The sequence below is a fragment of the Rhinatrema bivittatum genome, chromosome 13, assembly GCF_901001135.1.
Source record: "Rhinatrema bivittatum chromosome 13, aRhiBiv1.1, whole genome shotgun sequence".
In the NCBI taxonomy this organism is placed as follows: domain Eukaryota; kingdom Metazoa; phylum Chordata; class Amphibia; order Gymnophiona; family Rhinatrematidae; genus Rhinatrema; species Rhinatrema bivittatum.
In genome coordinates, this window is record NC_042627.1 from 35,268,678 (window position 1) to 35,285,829 (window position 17,152).

The 17,152-nt window shown below is 44.1% G+C and overlaps 1 protein-coding gene across 1 annotated transcript in view; it reads right to left on the minus strand.

Moving 5' to 3' along the window:
- MPHOSPH10 (M-phase phosphoprotein 10) overlaps positions 1–17,152 on the minus strand; it is a 40,435-nt gene that overhangs the window by 16,230 nt on the left and 7,053 nt on the right. Inside the window, exons 2-7 of the mRNA XM_029575780.1 lie at positions 14,101–14,740; positions 11,763–11,857; positions 11,222–11,414; positions 10,147–10,288; positions 7,598–7,665; positions 6,099–6,236 (exon numbers count right to left, since the gene is read on the minus strand). Of these exons, the coding sequence (XP_029431640.1) occupies positions 6,099–6,236; positions 7,598–7,665; positions 10,147–10,288; positions 11,222–11,414; positions 11,763–11,857; positions 14,101–14,740 (1,276 nt within the window). The remainder of the gene's footprint in view (positions 1–6,098; positions 6,237–7,597; positions 7,666–10,146; positions 10,289–11,221; positions 11,415–11,762; positions 11,858–14,100; positions 14,741–17,152) is intronic.

Sequence of the window (17,152 nt, forward strand, 5' to 3'; positions counted from 1 at the left end):
CGGGGTGCCTTGGCCCGGGATAGCGAGTTCCGACAGGCATTGGATACCAGGTCCGGAAGCTCATCCTTTGAGAAGAATCGTCTCATGGTTCAATGCGGCTCCGTCCCCGAGGGGAGTTCTCCCTCCTCGAGGGGCTCAACTTCTTTCTCGGAGAAATCCGTGTCCCCGTAGGTGGGGCTTCTGGATGGTGGGAGCCTGTGCCTAGGCCTTGAGGGTCCTGGGGCATGAGGGTCTTCCGGTGCATATGGATGGCCGGCCTGGGGTTCAGTCTGCATCTTGACAAAGGCGTGAATCCCTTTAAATAACTCCACCCAGGAGATCGATGCCGGGTCTAAGTTGAGGGGCGCCGGTTCCCTGGGGGTCACAGTCTGTGGGCCAGCTAGGTCCGGGGTGCCCCCTGAGGAGCTAGCACTGGGACCCGGGTGGGACTGGCCCTGGCCTGGGTCTGGGTCTCCCAGGGCCTCCTCACAGTGGGGCGGATTTTCAAACACTATGCGCGCGCACTTTTGTTCGCGCCACCGGCGTATCTTATAAAATCCGGGGTTGGCGCACACAAGGGGGTGCACATTTGTGCAACCTGCGCGCGCCGAGCCCAGCGCGGCCTGCCTGTTCCCTCTGAGGCCGCTCCGATTTCGGAGTGGCCTCGGAAGGAACTTTTCTTCGCCTTCCCCTCCCTTCCCCTACCTAACCCACCCCCCCGGCCCTATCCAAACCCCCCCTTAACTTTGCGCGCGTCGCCAGCAGCCCCGCTCCGTCCTCCGGTCCTGGGGGCGTGGTCCGGAGGCCTCGACCACGCCCCCGGGCCCGCCCCCAAAACGCCGCATCGATTCGGGAACGCCCCGGACACACCCCCTCCCTGTTTCGAAAGCCCCGGGACTTACGCGCGTCCCAGGGCTTTATGCGCGCCGGCGGCCTATGCAAAATAGGCGCGCCGGCGCGCAGGGGTTTTAAAATCCGCCCCAGTGTGCGCATAGGGCGTCCGCTTCTTCGATCTGTGCGGCTCTGATGTGGCATGCAGGGCAGAGGCCTTGGGCTTTTATGCCTATTTCTGGAGGTGCCGCTTCTGTGGACACGTAAGCTCTTATGCGCTCCATTGCGTCTGGTATATGCGCGCCGGTTTTGCTCCGAGCCGTAGGTATGCGCCTTGTACTGTGCGCGAAGCTTATGAGCGGAAGTTTTAATGTGCGCCTAAGAATGTGCGCCCAAATTTTGTGCGCCTATAATGCGTGCCCAACTATCGGCGCCTACAATACACGCCCAAAAATTGGCGCTTATAATACACGCCCAATTATTGGGCGCCTAGCTTAAAATATGCACCCAGCTATTTTCGGGCGCCTATAATATGCGCTTAGCTTAATTTGTGCGCTCGATCGGGTGGCGGGCTTCGAAGAAGGCCAAGATGGCGACGGCGAGCGTGCAGGCAATATGGCGACCTCCTTGGAGGGTCTCCACGTGGGCAGACCCTGCTCCTCCTTGATCTTCGGAGACCGGTTAAATAGATGATGTACGCCTTACCTTGTCTTCAGCGCTTCCCGGTTTCGTCCCGGGCGGTCTCCGGCTGCGGGGGGAGAGGGTAATTACCTTCACCGCCGCGCTCGAGGGGATGCACCCGCTGCCTCTCAGCCGCGCCCGAACTCCTCTCGCTTGGGGGCTAAGTCCTCGCCGCGATTCGGCTCCGGACCGAGGCTGCCTCTATGCCGCGCCCGAACCCTTCTCGCTCAGGGGCTAGGTCCCTGCCGCGATTCGGCCACCGGACCGAGGCTCTTACCTCCGAGGGACCACGGAAATCACCTCGGGAAACTTAACTGAGGGAGGGACCCGAGGGTATCACCGCAGGAGTGCGGGGCTCGTCTTCAGGTAGAGTTTTGTTCTTTAAATTTGTTCTAATGCTCGGCGAGCGTGAAGATAGCTCCTAACTGCTTTGGAGATGGAAAAATACTGAAATTCTGCACTTCCTGCAGGGGTATATGTACTAGGTGCTGACGTCAGATTGAAATCTGATCCATCTCCAATTGCTAGCACGAGTACACTATACCCATTGGTCCTGAGTCCATCTGCTACACGCTAGGAAATTAAATTTTTAGATCTCAAAACATTTCCTACATCAATTCAAATTTACTAGATTGACCTTTCACATTGCACACTTTTGTCTGTATATTAAAAATCAAACTTCTTATTTATTCACAATATGTTGGGAGTCAGTGCCACCACTCTTAATTAACCAGCGTATACTTTTTTTTTTGCTGCTGCTGAAAAGGTAACATCTGCTGAGTTCCCCTCCATCCCTATATTGCTGAATCTTTGTAAAAGGTTCAGCATCTATGTTCAAATCTTCGCCCAGAAGATGCCAGGAAGTGTTTATAATTGCTGGCTCTGCCTTTAAATAACTAAAGAATGGCCCTCCAGTTTTAGACAGTTTCTAACATATGGTGGAACTTGGGAGATCCTTTCCTCTTAACAGAGAGCTACAGACCTTCAAGAACAAAAACAAAGAACAGGAGTTCATTTACTTTCGGGCCGATGGAGTGCACTGTTAACCCTCTATTGGACGCGCATTTTCAACGAGCTAGCGTTACCCCTTATTCAGTAAGGGGCCGAAAATGCGCGTCCAACCCCCCAAACCTAATAGCGCCCACAACATGCAAATGCATGTTGATGGCCCTATTAGGTATTCCCATGCGATTCAGAAAACAAAATGTGCAGCCAAGCCGCACATTTTGCTTTCAGAAATTAGCGCCTACCTTTTGGGTAGGCGCTAATTTCTTCGGGCACCAGGAAAGTGCACAGAAAAGCAGTAAAAACTGCTTTTCTGTGCACCCTCCGAATTAATATCATGGCGATATTAAGTTGGAGGTCCCGAAAGTTTCCAAAAGTAAAAAAGAAAAAAAAATTTGAAGTCGGCCCGCGACTGTCAGTTCCAAAATCGGACACTCAATTTTGCCGGCATCCGGTTTCCGAGCCCATGGCTGTCAGCGGGCTCGAGAACCGACGCCGGCAAAATTGAGCGTCGGCTGTCAAACTCGCTGACATCCGCCGCTCCAGTCCAAAAGGAGGCCTCCTTTTGCCTGTTTTTACCACCGGGCCTAATTTGAATAGTGAATCGCGAGCACAGGAGAGAGGCCTGTGCACACGCCGAGAGAGCAGGCATTCGCCCGCTCTCTCACGGACTTCACTGTATCGGCCCGTATGGGATCAATACAACAAAGTATTTTTTTTTTTATTCTAAAAGCCTTCCAGAGAACGTCAGGAAAAGTCCCATGTGTGCACTTGTGTGTCTGTTAAAGGAAGTAACAGATGCAGCCACAGTTCAGATGTCAATGTCTTTAGCAACTCTCTAATACCTTTCTAAGCTTGAGGGGAACGTGGTTATAACTTTCCAATAAACTGACTGTTCATGCTGCACAGCACTTTATATGGTCTAATTCCACAAGGTGTGCAGTAAAATATTTCTGTGCTCCACCTGGTGCCTTTACTACCTGTCACTGAAATAATTCAAAGCATCTTAAATGTTTTTCACAGTCAAGATCAGGTTTCCCTTTCACACCAAAGGTGCAATTACTTCATGCCACACACATCAGACTCTCAGGAAAACCAGATAGATTTTTTTTTTTTTAATTTCACCAAGTACACGAGATGTGACCTGAAGGGCAGGCAAGTTGTTGTGTTGACACAATGGCATATAGATGGTGAATAAAAACCACTATTCCAAGCATCTTACTATTATGTAGTGATCACTAATTCACTTACCATCAAAACAAACAGGGACAGGCAGATCTGGTCCTGGAATGCCACAAACAGGTCAGATTTTCAGGATATCCATAATGAACATGCATGAGATACATTTGCATACAATGGAGACAGTGTATTCAAATATTCCTCATTCATATTCATTGTGGAAATTCTGTAAGCCAGCTGTTTGTGGCACTCCATGACCGGAGTTACCTACCCCTATCCTAGAGTTTTCAGCTGTTTAAACAGAGTTGGCAACCTTGGTACTTCTTGCACTCAAACTGCCTCAGAGTACAACAAAGATTCCTTCCATTTACATAAGAAGAAACTTCCAATACCAAACATACTACATAAAATAAAATCATGCCATGTAAAAGCAGAAATATTACAATTTTTAAAATTTTTGTCATAGCAAACTGATCTGTTTCATGCAACCTGCCATCGAAAGTGTGAACAAAGGTTAAAGGGCAGACAGACTTTCCAGCAAGGAGATGTAGATCAGAACCACAATGTGGTACCTCTCAAGAAAAAGCAAAAAGGAGCCCAGCTGGTATCCTTGAGAGTTGGTAAAATGGGAACTGACGGATATGTGTAAAATCACAATGCAGCAGGAAGGATCTGCAATCTAAAGCAATAGATTCTTCAGTTCAACAGGATGGACTGATCCTGTTGCGTTCATTTATATCACTTTGTTGCTGCATCAGAGAGGCAAATGAATGTAAACTGTGCTTTCGGAACAAATGTGTGAACAGTAAGTTCCTTTTTTCTCTCAGAACAGAAACCCAAAAGATTATCTGAATAGAAATAGATTTGTAATTCAGTGCTCTTAGTTATTGGATCATTTTGCAAGGCTTTTTTTTAAACGCTAATCTTTTGTGGTGCAACAGCAAATATATGCAAATTGAAACAATAGGACTGTTCAAAGCTGCTGAGCTCCATCTATACTCTAAAGATAGCAACTTTTAAACCAGCGCACAGGCACATGTGTGCACATTAGTTGGCCCAGGGACTTGGCCATTTTACAACAATGTACATATATGCATGCATACGTGCGCTCAATTTTAAGTGGGTGTGCAGCAAATGCCACTTCTACTGGGTAAGAACAAAAGAACATAAACTGCCATACTGGGTCAGACCAAGGGTCCTTCAAGCCCAACATCCTGTTTCCAACAGTGGCCAATGCAGGCCATAAGAACCTGGCAAGTACTGGGACCAGTTTCATCCCCTTTATCATTTTGGTTGCCCTTCTCTGTACCTTCTCCATCGCAACTATATCTTTTTTGAGATGCGGTGACCAGAATTGTACACAGTATTCAAGGTGCGGTCTCACCATGCAGCGATACAGAGGCATTATGACATCCTCTGTTTTATTCACCATTCCCTTCCTAATAATTCCTACCAAGTAAGTGGGGGAATTTTAAAAGCCATGTGCACCAACACCGTTGGCCATTTTCCCAGTTTAGCAGAAGTAAAGTTACATGACAGGGCACACTGGCGCGCAACAGTGCATGTATTTAAGTGCAAATGTCATGGTAAAATCCTGCAACGCCCATGCCCCTCTCCTTTTTGACAACTTTTTATTTGTGCGCACATGTACATGTGTCTCCTGGCAACTTTTAAAGTCTGCTCGGCCTGTGCCGGCCCGACATATTCACACATCCCCTAATTTTGGCGCGAGTTGGGCTTTTAAAATTCACCTTTAAAGGTGCAGACACATTCACTGTTGTAATGTAGTACACCACAGCTAACCCCCGAAAAATAATACCTATAACGGGGAAAAAAAACCTCACAACATTAAAAATGAAATTAAGCTACTAAGATTCATCTTTTCAAAAATTTTCCACCCATTATCAGGACTATTTTTAGGTTCGTGGATACTTCTGTAACTGCAAACTACTTTTCAAAGAAAGAAAAAAAACAAAACCCCCAAAAAACCCCACACATTCCCCAAGAAATTTCCCTTTCGGAATACAACCTGCAAGGTCCATGGGCTCAGAAGTCCCCTTGGACTCTGCACCTGCTGTTTGTGCGGGGCAGGTCCGCAAGGGAAGAGGACACATCGAGGGGGGGGGGGGGAATTTAAAAAAAAAAAAAATCCCCACATGCACTTTCCCTCCCCACATGCACTTTCCCTCCCCCACCCCTAGTTACCCAGATTACACCTTAGCTACCAGTGTATACACAGTTGAAAATTATCCTCCCCATGAGCTATGACAATGTTCCTGCACGCACGACAAAACTGGTTTGGAGTCGGACCTGCTAGTGGAGAGACTGAAAAGAAAAAAATCACTGAAAAATAGTGGATTTAATTTGAACTCCATCACCTCTTCCCCAATTGCCAGAGTAGTACTTAGTTTCCATCATCTTACCTGAGAGAGTTTCACATATTCTTGTTCATAAATTTCAGCCAGACTCAATTTGCTCTTTTCATGGTCCAAAGTTAATCGCTTTTTGTATTCAAAGACATTCTCTTTGGGTTTTTCTTTGCGTGTTACATCATCCCAAGCCTTCAAACAGAAAGGAGGATGTTAGCCGCCCATAGTGACACGTGTTTCATCGATCTACTAACATTACCCTGTTTTGCCAGCGTAATGGGATGAAGTAAATTACGAGTAGCTAGTCCCCAAGGCACAGGCAGATCCTCTATTGGTACAGCCCGAGAAAATGCATCTTTAAAGTCAGGGGTCAATTCTTCTATTTTAAAATATCAAATCTTAGAATCCACAGTCCACTAGGTAAAGCTAAAGCTAGAGTACTAAGGCAGCATTGAATCTGCAGCCTTCACAGCTAGTAACATCCTCCATAGGGAGCATTTTCTAGCAGCTGTAAATTTCTTTTCTTGGATAAGCACATACCTCTTATAAGTTCTCTCTGTAAAGTGTGTGTGCCAAAGATCACTAGCTACTACTGAAAATCCATGTCTGTAACCGGCACCATTGCTGTACCAGCCAGAGATGGCATGTCACAGACCCTTCAATACTAGCTCATTCTGCTCTCACAGACACTTCACCACATCACAAGTGAGCAGCAGGAAAACTAGGATGGCAGCTGCAGAGGAGACATTAAAGTCTTCTCCTCTTCTGAGGTAGTCAGACTTTGGATGCATCAATTGTTCTTTTGTTTACTGTTCTTTGTAAAGGCAATGCCTATATATACATTGGTTGTAAGTTATATGTAAACCGACACGATGTGGAAACGGTTGTCGGTATATAAAACCGTTTAAATAAAATAAATAAATGAAGACGAGGGGCTTAAAGAATGGCAGACCCAGCTCCCATTTCTAAACAATAACCTCCTACTGACCTACAACCTTGGGCCCTGCTGTAGCCAGTATTCCTTCTAAAACTACACCAGCCTGCCTGCAATCAAACCTTAAGCACGAATCTAGTGTGATCTCAAAAGCAATGCAGATTCAGGCCTGATCAATTCATGGAAGGGCAAGCTCAGGCTAAAATGCAGCAGGAAACGGTGTTTATTCATTAAATACATTGACTCTGGGCTCCCCCCTCCACCCAAACATTCCTTGCCTAATGGTTCTATTGCTCATTTGCTTAATTTCTCAAAATGTTTTATTAAGCTAACCAAATGCTTTTTTTTTTTTTTAAATTTCTGGCATGAGTCTATAACCTTTCACTGCTAAAAAAAAAAAAAAAAAAAGTCAGGCTATGGGGCCCTCAGCACAAGTACAGAGACCCTGGCTGAGGTTCCAATCTCGGCTGCTTCCACTGTGGCTACTACCAGCCCCATGAAGACTTGTAACGTCACTGCCTTGGTTGCTCCCCCATCATATGTCTGAATGTGTCCCAACGCCCCGCTTAAAAATGCTTTAATAGCATAACAGTAGCAGCAAACCAAAAGGCAGATTAACCTGGTCTTTTATCCTCTGCTTGATGATATCTTCGAGTTGCACTGTTGTTTCTTCAGTGATTACAGGTGCTAGAAGACAGAATCAATCAATAAAAAAAAAAAAAAGACAGCGAGATACCTGGACACAGAAGCTTTGTGACCAAATCTTAAACAAACAGCTGTTTATTGAAAAAGTTTGCCAACAGAAACATTGATCTTGTGCCGGGGGGGGGGGGGGGGGGGGGGGGGGGGGGGGGGGGGGGGACTCTTTTCCAGATGTACACTGGTAAAAGCCGTCAGCTGATGCTTAGGGGTACACCAATCCATCACTATAAAATCATGCAGGAAAGCCCCAGGCTAAACACAGACTCAAGACAACGAAACAAAATGAATGCAAGGAGGCCAATCAGGGCCGGCAGTTCATCTCTATGAAAGAACCGCAGCATAGTCCTATAGGGCTCCAGTCCCGCAGGAATTTCCCCATCCTCCAGAGTTAGGATCTGCCTCATCACCAGTGCCATCTGGATTCCTGTCGGGAACACCTGCAGTTAACAGAGGTGACTTTGGCGCTTAAACGTAGAACCGGGAGAGGCCACAGCCTGAGGATCTGACCGGATTGGAATGGGCTAAGGACTGCGCCTGAAGAAAGGATTGAAAGCCTTAAAAACTTTCTACCCAAGAAAAGGCAGAAGGATCCATGCCAAAACCAGGAGGCACTTCTGCGGCCCCCTCTGAGCTGCTGTCCCCTGCCGAAGAACCAGTCAAGGGAGTTCCCAGGTCAGGCGTCCCTCCTCACATGTCCTTAACCAGACCATCATCAGGCTGGGAAGAACCAGGCTTAGTAAAATCAGAGGAAGATAATTCTCCCTGAGCCTCTAAGCAGCGCTGGCACAAGTTAGAGGGAACTCCAGGCTGACATGCCCAAATATGACAGGCAGTACAGAGGGAAACACCAGCGCCATTAGTTCGTCAGTAAGCTTAACAGGTGACTGAAGATGTGCATCCAGCCGAGTTCACGCTGAAAAAATTAAGATGCACAAAATTTATGCACCGTAAAATCAAGCCCATGTCACCACACCAAACCTGGGCGCACAAGCGATACCAGAATGTGCACATAGGCAGCACACAATTCGGACACAGCTGGATGCACTGCGCACACAGAAAGTCCTCTAGAGGGTAGACGAACACACAGAAAAAAAGCGCACGAAAATGTCACCGTGGCCTACCACACGGCATCCAAACAGAAGCCTAACAGCGGGGCCTAGTCCACTCGGGCTGCTCAACCCGCCAGGCTGCCCAGTTCCCTTAATGCCCATAGAAGCAGGAATGAATGTCTGAATGGCGTGCTGAGCACAGAGACGGGAGGAAGTCCTAAAAACAACCCCTCTTCTCTGTCTCTTACTTTTTTTTTTATCTTTTTGGAGCTCAGCCTTTCCTGGTTGAGTATAAAGAATGTCTCCGGCTGCAGGGGGAGAGGGTATATACTGTCACTGTCGCGCTCAGCTTCCTGCACCAGCTACTTAATTCAGCTAAATCCATGCCTGCTAAAGAACCAACTACAGGACCAAGGCAAACATCTGAAGGATCACAGAAATCACCTCAAGAATTTTCAACTGGGGGAGAGACCATTAGGGATCACCACAGGACAGCTAGGCAACTCAAATCTCCAATTAATTCTCCTTTAAATTTTGAAGCAATCCCCAGTAGGGAAATGCATGTCCACCATCTGCTGGAGATGGAGAATACTGGCAGGCTGATGTCACTGCAGTATATATACTGAAGTCAGTTTGCTCCATCTCCATCTGCTGGTAAAGGTGCATAACCCACTGATCCTGAATCCATATGTCTAGATCAGTGGTTCCCAACTGCCCTGGGAACCCCCCAACCAGTTGGCTTTTCAAGATATCCACAATGAATATGCATGAGAGAAAATTTGCTCCTCTCGGCTCTCTCCCTATGTTCTAAATTGTCAGCACCTAAAGACTGAAATATCACTTGTTATACTCTGCTTTATCTTTAGAACTTCACAATTCTGCACTTAAACCACCCAGCTCATGTACTTGGGATAAGAAAATTTTGAAATCATTAAAATTCTTTTTCCATTCAGATAATTAAATAAAAGGAAGAAATTCAAGCAAAAAAATTAAGCTGCTGCTGGCATCACCTCTGAGAAGGAGCCTGGCTCCTGGCTGTCAGGGATTACCAACCCCCCCACTTGCCCGGGTCAACCTCAGGGATGGCCCATGAAGAAACCTAAACCTCAGGGAGTGAATTCTAACTTCTCTTCTTCTGTCCCTTCTTTTTTCTTAATTGCAGGTTTGCACCTCTACCATCTACTGAAGGACCTCAGGAGGCACTCTCAGTTATGTAGCAGTGCCTCAAAGTTTTTGGTTCTCTACCTCCACCTGCTGGTAGGGATGCAAAAAACTCACTTGTCTGGACTGATCTGTGGTACGAACATGAAATCTAGATCAGATATATTTCTCTCTCTGCATTAAGGATCCCTTTAAAATTAATTCTAAAGTGGTTGGCTCCACACATACACCGCACACAAGTAAGAGGGTCCCTCACCTGTTCTGGATGCATGATCAAAGAGCAGCGTCTCCTCTAGAAGGCTGTTCTCAGGTCGTTTTTGTGCCATCACTTCTCCACTCAACTGCCAAGACTTTTCCTCCAAAATCTCTTTTTCTAGGGCTTTGATTTTTTCAGTCATCTTAAAATAGGAAAGAAAAATAATACTTGTAAATGCAATAAAAAAAAAAAAGTTCATGAAATAAAGCAAAAGAATACCATGCAGCATTTTTATACACAAACCCAAGGGAAATTTTTAGCAAGATGGGCATCGTCAAGCCCCTCCCCACCAGGTTCATCCTCTACTGCCACATTTGTTTTACAGAGCAGTCACCAGCCTTAGCACTCCTAGGACACAGCAGCTCAAAAGCCACCGGCGAGTCTTGTTTTAAGAACAACCGTAATGCATCTTCATCAGATATGTCTGCATACATTGGTTTGAGAAATGGTTCACTGACATACTTTGGGAAAAAACAAACTTTTTGTGGCTCTGAAGGACAGGAGTTACCCCACTTGTGATCTGAACCATTATTCGTACACAGAAGAACAGATACCCAGTTAGCCAGGCTGAAAGAAGTTCAGAGACCCATTAAGTCCAAGGTGCCTCTGATTACTTAATAGCGCTCTCTCTAGCCTGCATAGTAAACAAGTGGAAAGTGAAAAGTCACCAACTAATATTGTAGCAATGGAAAAAAAATATTTCCCAAGCCTCAGCTACAGTGATCAGCCCAGAATTGAGAATGAGCAGTTTCTCCTGGTGTGTAGCTATATCACCCAATCTACTTTGCACTTCTGGAGGTTGCAAAGGTGGAGAAGGGCAAAAATATAGATCTCTATCAGGATGTTTCTTGACCATCTTTTATTGTATTTGGTTTAGTTCACAGCTGTACTGCTTTCCTCACTGGTCTTTTTCTATTTTCTGCCTCTTCTCTGCCTTTCACCACCATATCACCTTCTGTATTCCCACCAATTCTCTTGTGACCACAATGCCACGCCTCTGCTACCCACAGAAAAGCAAAACTTCCAGCTCGTATCTTACCAGCCGAAGTTTATTAAAAAGGCACATCTGAATCACCTTTTCTTGTCTTTTCTCAAAGGAGGATTTCAGTTCCACGGGATCCTTTTTCTTCCCTCCAAGTATCTCTCTAACATCCTCCCCTTCGCTGTGATCCAATAGGTCAAATGTCACTCTCTTCACAGGTTCCTGTGTGTTCTTGGACCCTACCAAGTCTTCCATGTCATCATCTTCATTACTTTCTGACTTGCTCCTATAACACATTAAATGAAATAAGCCATTGTTGGTATGCTTGACACACAATGAAAGAATACTGCATGACTTATGATAATAGTGAAAGAATGATATATGATTTTGACAGACAAGCACAGGGAGAACCAGTAATTAGAAAAAAACAAAACGGAATTGGCTGAGTCCCACTCAAACTTAAGGAGAAAAGATTTTTTTTTTGCAAGAAATGGATATTAAGATGTTCTTTTAAATAGAAATAACGTTCTTCAGGCTGAAGATGTTTTTTTATGATACAAATACATTAGAGTTCTAGATTTATTTTCAAACAATTGAACATTAGAAAAAGGCCACAACCTATCTGCATACATACTCTTCAGACGCTGCTGCTTCCTCTACCATTTCACCATCATCTTCTACTGGATCAAAGTAATCTTTGTACTTCAAGTCTCTGGAACTTTTAACTGGCTGCAGAAAAAAAAAAAAAAAAAAAGGAAGAGTCATCCATCACACCATTAAAACGATCACAGTTATACACCATTCAATAATAAGAACCTTCATTCTGTTTATGCTCTGCTGTACAAGACAAAAATCACACCTGGCCCATTTTGGCTGAATAAATCTAGGCAGATCAGAAATATAAGGGCTTTGTTAAATAGGTGGGGCCAAGAAAGCATAGACCCCCTTCAAGGCACATATGTTTACAAGTGTGCCATAGATATCCAGCACCCACTAGTGCATCTTATTTATTTATTGATTGATTTTTATATACCGACGTTCGTGTACACACATCACATTGGTTTACAATTGCTATCAAATGTACAATTAAGAACATTTGCATTTCCAAAAAATGCCAAGTACCAGAAATCTGATGTACCTGTTTTCTCAACTATATTTGCATTTTAATTTATGTATACTGTCATCACTACAGTAAAGGCAATTAAAATTCTAACTAAACAAATGGGGCAAAACAGATATTGAAGAGACTACAAGTTCTATCCAAAAAATGGAAAATGTATCTGTATTTACTGAATGCATAGGGCAGGATTTCCCAAACCTGTTCTGAAGACCCCAGAGCCAGTCGGGTTTTCAGGATATCCACAATGAATATTCATCAGAAATTTGCATATACTTAGTCTCCCTGATATGTAAATTTATCTTATGCATATTCATTGTGGATATCCTGAAAACCCAACTAGCTGTGTGGTCCCCAAGACTAGTTTGAGAAGCCATGGCATAGGGGAAAATTAACCAGCATGTTTTCTCCTCTGCATCTTTTACTGCATATACCTTTCTGCTTATGTATATTTCCTCCATATGCTCTCATTTGTAACTTAAGAATTGATACACATTAATAAATGCTTTTGTTTTGCAAACCTACTAGTGACTGGGTTAATAACCAGTCCACTGAACACACGAGATTTAAGACAGATCTTTATAAACCAATAAATGCTTTTTCTATTTTTTTTTTTAAGATAAAATTGTGCATGCATTGTAGACACCTGTTTTTCGGGCAAGTAGAGCATGAAATCTTTCCTGAAACAATTCAGCCATGCTAAAACTCCAGGGTGCAGTGGATCGATTTTGTAATAAAACAGAACACTGCTATAATTATGATCTATACAATTTTCACTTTCTAACAAGACATTTTGGTAATTTAGTACCAGGGTGTAAATGGAGAGCTTTATTGGTCCATTGATATTGCTATAAATACACATTAGCCAGTAGGGATGTGAATCGTTTTTTGACGATTTAAAACAATCGTCAGATATATTTTAAATCGTCAAAAATAGAGCCACGATACAATAACAATTCCCCCGATTTATCGTAAAAAATCGTAAATCGGGGGAGGGCTGGAAAACCGGCATAAGACGCTGTATTCTGCAAGAGTACTTATCTGCTTCACCCACTCTTGCAGAATACAGCGTCTTGAAATCAAGTTAAAGTGACATTTTCCATATTAGACTGTGGTTTGAAGGTTTCATCAGCTTTTTGATAAAAATTCAGCAAAAGTTTGATAACAGTTTTTAATGGTGAAAGTGTGGTGATATAAATGATAAAAATATCCAAAAAAATACAAAGTAAAATGGACCAGAGACCACAAGAAAGAGTCTGGTAAAAATACCATGACCCTGTGAGGAGAGGTCCCACAAAAATATATAGTAGCTAATCTCCTATTAATTTAAAATAGACGAACAGGTGTACCTATTATTTAATATTTGGTTGCTAAATATGACAACATTGATCTTCCAGCTCCACTGAAGTGCTGCTCTATGTGTTGTACTGCATTGTATGCTCTGTATTTTATCTGGGGTTCTTTTAGAAGGTTTTTTTTATATTTTAGTTTGCTGTCTGTTTTTAAGTATTTATCTCGTTATATTGCTCTGTATCACCTTGAGCAATTCATAAATTATTAAATTTCTACTTTACCAACCCAGACAAAGAAGAAATAAGGGGAGCACATAAAAGTAATTTAAGTTAAAAAAAAAATAAAAATAAATGTATAGGCAGAGCAGACATATCGAAAAGGTTTTGCAAGGGCCCTTCCAACCTCTAGATATGAAGGAATTTAACCTTGATTTTTCCATGTAGTCTGACTTCTGATGAATCCAGACCAGCTCCTTCTTGTACTATTTATAGTTAATAAAATTAGTGCTCATAAAAAAAATAATAATAAACTACTCAAGTCAAATATTTTGAAATACTGTTACCCTCCTTCCTCGTTTAAGTGGCTTTTCCTCCTCATCTTCATCATCGGAAAGAATATCATCAAAATAATCAATCTCATCGTCATCCTGCTCATCACTCCCCTTTCTGCCTTTCTCCATATCGTCTAGAAAAGTTTCCATCTCAGCCAGTTTGAAAAACTTATCATCCACTATTGACTTTTCTGCTGGTCCCACAGCTGTTCTTCTGGCAGTTTTAGTTTTCTGCTCCAGCTCATCAATGTCAAAGTCAATGTCTGAGCCCTCATCGCTGGACGGTGCTTTCCTTATCAGTTTAATTTTTCTTTTCCTGCTAGTTTCCTCATTTTCTTCCTGGGTATCCTCCCTGCTCTTGTTGGACTCATCCTCTGGCTCCTCGTCATTGCTACCAGCACTACCCTCTTCACAGGAGGCTTCCAGAAGAGTGAGGCCTTCATCCTCAACATTTTCACCCACAGCTTTCTGAAAGTAATCCAGAACTGCTGCATTCTGAAGTTCTAGCTGCTGCCAAACCTGCTCTTCATCAAAGTTTTCTATTACCAGCTCTTTTAAAGGGCTCCCCTTCAGATCAGCAGGCTCCTGCTTATGAAAGTCATACAGTGCCTTTGTTAGCAAAGTGAAGTCTGAGGCCAAGCCTTCTTGCACACTGGTTGGAAAATAAAAAAGGACAAAAAGTCAGGCTTTACATATCAGCATAATTAAGAGGTCTAAGTCTATCTGACTAAACTTGAAACTATGATAAGCAAGGCTTTTTATATGATTATATAGATATATAGAGACACACACATTTTGCTTAGGTAATGTGTTTAACCTAAGATAGTAATGCCACCCTAATGTGCCAGAGAGGACAAGCAAAACATTGTAGCTACTTAATGATGAAACAAACTTGCAAAGCTACAGTACAATCAACATTTCCTATCACAGATCCATAACAGAAAATTGTTAAAGATGCATAAATTCTGCAGCCTTATCAGACTTCAGAATGTGCTGGAAAGTTTCCTGGGCTTCCAGCACAGTTGTGAAGAATTGGGTCACAACAGAAATAAACCACAACTGAAGAAAACTGTATAGTATAAAAATCACATGCAGTGCTGAAAAAATATTTTGAGAACTTAGAGCCAGTTTTTAAAAAAAGGTTTTCAGAGTCCTCTGTGAAGCCTAGTGAGAGGTGGCTGCTGCGGATCCAACACATACAGGGCTGACCCTAGGGAAATGTGGGGCTATAGACAATCAGTCTGTCTGGGCCTCCTATCCCATTCTCCTCACAATCATTAAATTCTGGAATTCAGTGCCAGAGGATGTGGTAAAAAACTGTTAGTATAGATGGGTTTAAAAAAGGTTTAGCCAAGTTCCTGGAAGAAAAATCCATAAACCATTATTAAAATGGACTCGGGGAAATCTACTGCTTATCTCTGTGATAAGCAGCATGGAATCTGTCGCCCTTTTGGGATCCTGCCAGGTATGTATGACCTGGATTGGGACACTGGGTTTGATGGACCTTAGGTAAAAAAAAAGTGCATTCATAAATTTGAAATGCAAAAACCCATTAGATCTATTAAAAAGAGCAAGAACTGGAAACTGTTAAAAACAACAAAAAGATCTCATGAATAATCTTCTCAGACAACCTCAAGAGAGCCAATCAATGCAATAAAACAACTGGAAAAGTTAACAATATGTTCAGTTGCATAGCAGAAAAATAGGAGGTAATCTTGCTTTTCTATAGGCCACTAGAGAGAGTTCAGAAAGATGACATGCTCCATAGAAAAGGAACATCAAGGACAAGGGGTCAGAAAAGAAAATTAGGTTCTTACCTTTTGCTAATTTTCGTTCCTGTAGTACCGAGGATCAGTCCAGACTCCTGGGTTTTGCCCCCCCTCTAGCAGATGGAGACAGAAGTTTATAAACAAAAAACTCCGCCTACATATAGGCTGGTGCCACCTACAGTCTGGCAGTATTACTGAATGTCAAAGTAGCAGGAGAACCCGCAACAAATAACCCAAAGAACACTGAAGATTACCTCCAAACTAAGCCAAACTGAAGCTTAACTCCACCCAACTGGGTACCGAACTCGAGGTAACCAACAAACAAAACATATTCCAGAAAACAGCACACAGAGCACACATCCTCTCCCGGCAGACAATCGCAATACTGGGCGGGACTCTGGACTGATCCTCGGTACTACAGGAACGAAAATTAGCAAAAGGTAAGAACCTAATTTTCTTTTCCCTGTACGTACCAGGATCAGTCCAGACTCCTGGGATGTACCAGAGCTTCCCTTACTGAGGGTGGGAGCCGGAGAGGCCTGCTCTAAGCACCCCTTCTCCAAACCCCGACGGCCCTGGCGCCTTCACATCCAAACGATAGTGCCGGGCAAAAGTATGGACTGACTTCCAAGTGGCCGCCCTACAGATCTCCTCTGTAGGAATATGTTGGCATTCCGCCCAGGATGTAGCCTGGGCGCGAGTTGAGTGGGCTTTCAGTCCCACCGGCAACGGTTTCCCCGCCAACAGATATGCTGAGCGAATGGTTTCCTTCAACCAACGAGCAATTGTAGTCTTGGAAGCCGCTTTACCTCGCCGGGGACCACCATGGAGGACGAACAGATGATCGGAGACCCTGAACACATTAGTAATCTCCAAATAGTGTAACAAGACGCGCCGAACATCCAGCTTCCGCAGGTCCCTAGCTAAGGGATCCGAAGACTGTCCCTGACCAAACGATGGCAACTCCACCGTCTGATTGACGTGAAAGGACGAAACCACCTTTGGTAGAAAGGACGGCACAGTTCGCAAGGAGACTCCCGAATCCGAAATCCTCAGAAAAGGCTCTCGACACGACAGAGCCTGCAGCTCAGAAATCCGCCGCGCCGATGCCATAGCCACCAAAAATACCACCTTGAGCGTCAAGTCCTTAAGAGTGACGTGTCGCAGAGGCTCAAACGGTGCCTTACACAGCGCTTTAAGAACCACATTCAAATTCCAAGACGGACACGGAGGACGAAACGGAGGGCGTAACTGTTTTGCCCCCCGAAGGAAACGCACCACATCCGGATGCTGCG